Source organism: Leiobunum rupestre, chromosome 8 (genome assembly GCF_980474605.1).
Source record: "Leiobunum rupestre chromosome 8, qqLeiRupe1.1.hap1, whole genome shotgun sequence".
Lineage (NCBI taxonomy): Eukaryota > Metazoa > Arthropoda > Arachnida > Opiliones > Sclerosomatidae > Leiobunum > Leiobunum rupestre.
The window spans coordinates 18,491,267-18,497,172 of NC_143391.1; the positions used below are offsets into that span (position 1 = coordinate 18,491,267).

Sequence of the window (5,906 nt, forward strand, 5' to 3'; positions counted from 1 at the left end):
AGAATCAAAAATCTACACTTCTTATTTGAAAGAGAAACATTTTGTCTCTCTTTTAAAAACTAAAAAACGTTAGCCAAAAATACACGCGATTTTATCCTCGCATTTTTAAAACGTGCGTGATATAAATGTAAGATCGCGCGGTGAATAAAAATACGAAAACTTTAGGTACATGTGTTTGGAGATTATAAAGTTATATATACAATACTAAACATTCCGCCCGCCTTGAAATAATTGATTTCAATTTACAAAAATGTTTAAGAAAAGATTTAGTCTAGGGGCAATTGACATAATTTTACGACGGGCCTTTTTAATATTTTGTCAGCTGTTCTGACTGAAACTACTCGAACGTAGTTGTCTTCTCCGGGATGAAGTTGCGTTATTCTTCCCATTCTCCACTTGGTAGGAGGAAGGTCTTCATCCTTAAGCAGCACTAGTTCATCGACGCGTAGATTTGGCTTAGGTGTTGTCCATTTCGGTCTTTGTTGAAGGCGCGACAAATATTCACTTCTCCAGCGTTTCCAGAAGTGTTGTAGGATTTGTTGGCCCAACTGCCAACGCGAAAGACGATTGACCTTTTCTGAAGTCAAGTCGGGTTCTGGGATGGCGGTAAGCGCATCTCCGATTAAGAAATGTCCGGGTGTTAAAGCGGCGAAGTCGGATGGGTCCGAGCTTAACGCCGTCAATGGACGCGAATTTAGGCAAGCTTCTATTTGGCATAGAAGCGTTTGCATTTCTTCAAAGTTAAGAATTGTAGTGCCAAGAACTCGTTTCAAGTGATACTTCACTGACTTCACTCCTGCTTCCCAAAGACCTCCAAAATGGGGAGCGGTAGGCGGGTTGAAGTGCCAGCTCGTACCTTCGTCAGCGAGCCATCTTGACACTTGTTCGTTGTTGTTCGCGGAGACGATGAATTTAATGAATGCTTTCATCTCTCGGTCCGCTCCAACGAAATTTGTTCCGCAGTCGCTGTAGATATCCGAGCATTTCCCTCGTCGAGCGACAAAGCGTTTTAAGGCTGCGAGAAATGCGTCGGTGGTCATGTCGCTGACCAATTCCAAATGAATCGCTCGCGTGGTAAAGCAGACGAAAACCGCAATGTAGCCCTTAAACCGGAGATGGCTTCGTCCTTTCATGAGTTTAAGGGTGAATGGGCCTGCGTAGTCAACGCCGCACTTCAAAAAGGCTCGTGCTGGATTTACCCTGGCCTGGGGTAGATCACCCATTAGTTGTTTCGCCGTGATGGCCTGTTGAATGTGGAAACGTATGGCATCGCGAAGTCCAACGATCCAAAAACGCTTTTGCAAGGTAGTTGCTAGCAACTGAGCACCTCCGTGAAAATGTTTCTCGTGCTCGTGTTGAATTAGGAGGTCGGTCAATTTGCTGTGTCTTGGTAGCATTGCTGGGTGCATTTGTTCATACGATAGGTTGGAGTGACGCAGTCGGCCACCAACACGTAGAATTCCTTTCTCGTTGAGGTATGGTTGTAACGATAGAATTTTGCTTTTCGTTGGTAGTTTCTTGTTTTGTTTGAGGCGGCTTATCTCTTCGCCAAAACTGTTGTTTTGAACGACTCTAATCCAATGAAATAAGGCCTTTTCGTTTTCTTCTCTTGATAGAGCACCAGAAATTCGTTCTTCTTTCACGTGGAAACAATTGAAAATGAACCGCAGTATGTAAGCGGTGACGTGAAGGAGTTTGCTTAGCGACGAATATTTTGTTAGTAAGGTTGATTCCATTTGACAATGCGTCACCAACGCGACTACTCGTCTTTCTTCTGACAAGCAGTTCATTGGCTCTTGTTGGTTATCGTTCTGTTCTCTTGTTGTTAGAAGAGAATCCAAGTCGTCAGGTCCATGCCACCACAACTCATTTTGAGCAAGCTCGTTAGCGGAGATTCCTCGTGAGGCACAGTCAGCTGGGTTTTTGTCTCCGGCAATGTGATGCCATTGAGCCTTCGGTAGCTTTTCGTGTATTTCGGAAACCCGATTAGCCACGAATGTTTTCCAACGTTGAGGTGCAGACTTCAACCATGCTAGGACGATTGTTGAGTCCGACCAACAATGAACGTCAGTAATTTCCATTTTCAGAGACTCTCTGACAAGTTGCATCAGAGAGGCGAGAAGTGATGCTCCACAAAGTTCCAACCTCGGCAGGGTGATTTGTTTTAACGGAGCGACCTTTGTTTTTGCAGCGATTATTTTCACCTTGACGCTTCCTTGGGCGTTTAAGGTCTTCAGATAAACCGTCGCTGCGTAGGCCTTCTCCGAAGCGTCACAAAATCCATGTAAGCTAGCTTGTGTAGCGTTCGCTTGTGAAATGTGTCGTTGTACGGTTATGTTTTCGATTTTTGGTAAATCTGTTCGAAATGACCTCCATTTATTTTCAAGTGATTGGGGAAGAGGTTCGTCCCAATTTAATTTGATCTGCCACATTTCCTGTAGGAGAAGTTTGGCTCGAATTGTAACTGGAGTGAGTAGTCCCAGAGGATCAAATACTCTGGCCGTATCCGATAGAATTGTTCGCTTGGTGATTGAACTTCTTGATTGAGGAGAAGTAACCACGAACGAAAAGTGGTCAGTAGAAGGAGTCCAAAAGAGACCAAGGGTCTTCACTGATTCGTCGTTCTCGATTGATAGTGGTTTTTGAAGCTCTTTTAGGTTTGAGGGGAATGGATCCAATAATGCCGCTTCATTGGATGCCCATTTACGTATCTCAAAACCACCTTGAGACGTAGCTTGAATGATTTCAGCTTGAAGTTTCAAGGCCTTTTGCATTGTTTCTTCACCGGACATCAAATCATCCATGTAAAAGTCATTTTCCAAAGCTGAAGACGCCAGTGGGAGTTCGTCCTTAATGTACTGACTGAGTTGCTTTAAGACTTTCGTTGCCAAGTATGGCGCTGATGTGGTTCCATATGTGACTGTTAGCAACCGATAATCTTGCAAAGGTTCGTTGGGGTTAGTTCGCCATACAATTATCTGGTAATCCCTGTCATCCGGGTGTACCCAAATTTGCCGAAACATCTTGGTAAGATCCGCTTTCATGACAATACGATGTTGACGAAATCGAATAAGCAGATTGACCAGGTCATCTTGAAGTTTCGGTCCTACCAGAAGCGTGTCGTTTAATGAAACGCCCGATGTAGATTTGGCTGATGCGTCGAACACGACTCGGACTTTTGTGGTGGTACTATCTTCTTTGAATACCGCGTGATGTGGTAAGTAGTACGGTTGATTTGTGATTCTGTTTTTGACATCGTCTGGAATGATTTCCATGTGTCCCAGAGCCAGGTATTCTCCCATGAACTTGCGGTACTCATCATAGAGGCCTGCGTTGAATTGTAAACGTCGTTCTGTTTGTAAGAACCGACGAACGGCCATGTGCCTGGATTCCCCTCGTACGGTGAATCTTCCTGTCGAGTCACGCGTATGCGATTCTTCGAAATGCTGTTCGCATTGGGTTTCAGTTGGTGTTAACATTCTTCGAGGGTGGATGTCTTCCAGCTCCCAAAGATTCTTCAATTCATCTTCCAATTTGCAATGGTGGACCTTTATCGTCGGACTTCTTCCTTTTATGAGTAGTGGACCGGAAATTGCCCATCCGAAACGAGTGTTAAAGGCACCGGGAAGATCTTCTTTGCCCTTGCAAATTCCATCTTGCAAGAGACTTAGGTACACGTCCGCACCTAGTAGAATATCCACGTGTCCGGGGATATGAAACGTCGGGTCTGCGAGATTCAAGCCCTTTAAATGCTCGCAGGTTCTCGGGTCGAACGGACTGTTCGGTAGCTTGTCCGTGATCTTGTTCAGAATGATTGCCTCGACCGTCACCTCCGATGTGTTGCTGAGGTTTGAGCTGATGTTCAATATGACACTGCCTCGAGAGGTGTTCACTCCGGTTGCACCAATTCCGTCAACTGAAGCGTTGAAGCGTTTTCGTTTCAGCTGTAGTTGCTGCGTGAATTGTTCCGTTATGAAACTGGCTTGCGATCCTGAGTCCAGCAATGCTCGGGCTGGAAATAGTTGATCACCGAAACCCTTGACTTGGACTATTGCCGTTGCCAAAATCACTTGAGAGGTTCCGTTTAGGTCTCGAGAAGGGCATGAAACGATGCCAGAGATAGCCTTCGTTTTTGGCGGTTCCTTCTCTTGTACGTCTGGATGTAAAAGCGTATTATGTCTGAATTTACACTTTCTACAATGGCCAGATTTGCATTCGTTGCTTTGATGGTCAGTTCGTAAGCAGTTGAAACACATGGAATTATTCTTGACCATGTTCCAGCGCTCGGCTGAAGATGCGTTCAGAAATTTTGTACATCGGTACGTTGAATGGTTTTCGTTACAAAAGTTGCAAGACTCACTCAGAGTACCATGATGAGCTTTTGTACTCGGCCTCTGATGTATTGGAGCCTTGGATTTGGTGATTGCGATATTCGTAGGTGCTGGCGGGGCTGCTGCCAACGCTCTGGCCCGTTGATCCAGGAATGTTACGAGTTCATCGAAATTTGGCATTCCGTTCCCCCTCAGGGATAGTTCCCATTGTCGGCGAGATTCTGAATCGAGTTTTTCTTTTATAAGGTGTAGTAGGATGGCGTCCCAATGTTGAACTGGTTCTTGTAGAACCTTGAGTGCTCTTATGCATTCGGCTGTGGTGTCAATGAGTGTTCTCAAGGCTGACGATGATTCTTGTGAGACGTTAGGTTGATTGAAAAGACGTCTTACGTGTGCGTCGATGATTTCTCGTTTGTTGTTAAAACGATTGTCCAAGATATCCCAAGCTTCCAGGTAATTAGCGTCAGTTACCGGGATAGATTGAATGAGGAGTGCTGCTTCGTTTCGTAATGATGACTTCAAGTATTGAAACTTCTGAGCTCCCGTTAGCGATTCGTTGTTGTGTACGGTTGCCGTAAAAAGATCGTGGAACGGTAACCAATCGATGAAACCTCCGCTGAAGGTAGGAAGCTCCAACTTCGGTAATCGAACTTCGCTAACTGGCCTGCCTGGCCTAACTGGTGCATTGGCTGCTCTTGTGTTGGCTTCAGTGACCAACAAGACATTTAATTGCTCAACCCGAGCGACAATGGCGTTGTACTCGGTTTCGTGAGGATCGAAGTCACCTGCTGGATCAATGGTTTTAGCTATGCCTTCGTGAGATTCGTCCAAATCTTTCGAAAACTTCTCCACTCTATCCACGTACAGCTTCAATGCAACATCAGATAAATGGTCCGCTGTTTGACCTACTGCATTCTCAATTCTTGTGACTTGACCTTTGACAGCTTGTCTTTTTCTCACATGAGCATCCATAATGTTGAAACTCCAAAAAAATCGTTATTTACGTTGTTGGTTTTAGAGAGCTTGAAAGGCGAATCCTCGTCCGTACTTCACTATAGCCCACGGAAATGTTTTGCCGATTCGACGATTAGTTCGATGGTGTAAACTAGTTGGCGACGATCCGGCTCGACGGACCAAAAAATGTCGTGAATAGCGAAATAATAGACGCGTTCCTTGCCAATAAAACAGTAAACCTTTAACTATAACGGAATTTTATGGAGAATCAAAAATCTACACTTCTTATTTGAAAGAGAAACATTTTGTCTCTCTTTTAAAAACTAAAAAACGTTAGCCAAAAATACACGCGATTTTATCCTCGCATTTTTAAAACGTGCGTGATATAAATGTAAGATCGCGCGGTGGATAAAAATACGAAAACTTTAGGTACATGTGTTTGGAGATTATAAAGTTATATATACAATACTAAACACGGGTCGTCCAAAGCAACAGTTTTAACGAAGAGATAGCTTGCCTTAAACAAAACAAGGAATTACCACGGAAAAGTAAAATCCTTTCGATGCGTCCGTACATCGATCAAGATGGGATTCTTAGAGTTGGTGGCAGACTTTGCCACTC

At 44.3% G+C, this 5,906-nt stretch overlaps 1 protein-coding gene across 1 annotated transcript; it reads right to left on the reverse strand.

Annotated features, from left to right (window-relative positions):
- Nucleotides 1–266: 266 nt before the first annotated feature.
- LOC149932586 (uncharacterized) lies at nucleotides 267–5,303 on the reverse strand. The gene is made up of 3 exons (XM_090157142.1): nucleotides 4,899–5,303; nucleotides 857–4,847; nucleotides 267–733 (listed from the first exon to the last, which is right to left on the reverse strand). Exons 1-3 carry the CDS (start codon nucleotides 5,301–5,303, stop codon nucleotides 267–269), a joined length of 4,863 nt encoding a protein of 1,620 aa, XP_090013268.1.
- Nucleotides 5,304–5,906: the final 603 nt, after the last annotated feature.

Coding starts and splice junctions, on each gene's coding strand:
- LOC149932586 (XM_090157142.1), bottom strand. CDS start 5,303: ATGGATGCTCATGTGAGAAAAAGACAAGCTGTCAAAGGTCAAGTCACA. Junction 4,848..4,898: donor ACGATCTTTTTACGGCAACC/GTACACAACAAC, acceptor CAATACTTGAAG/TCATCATTACGAAACGAAGC. Junction 734..856: donor AAGATGGCTCGCTGACGAAG/GTACGAGCTGGC, acceptor TTAACTTTGAAG/AAATGCAAACGCTTCTATGC.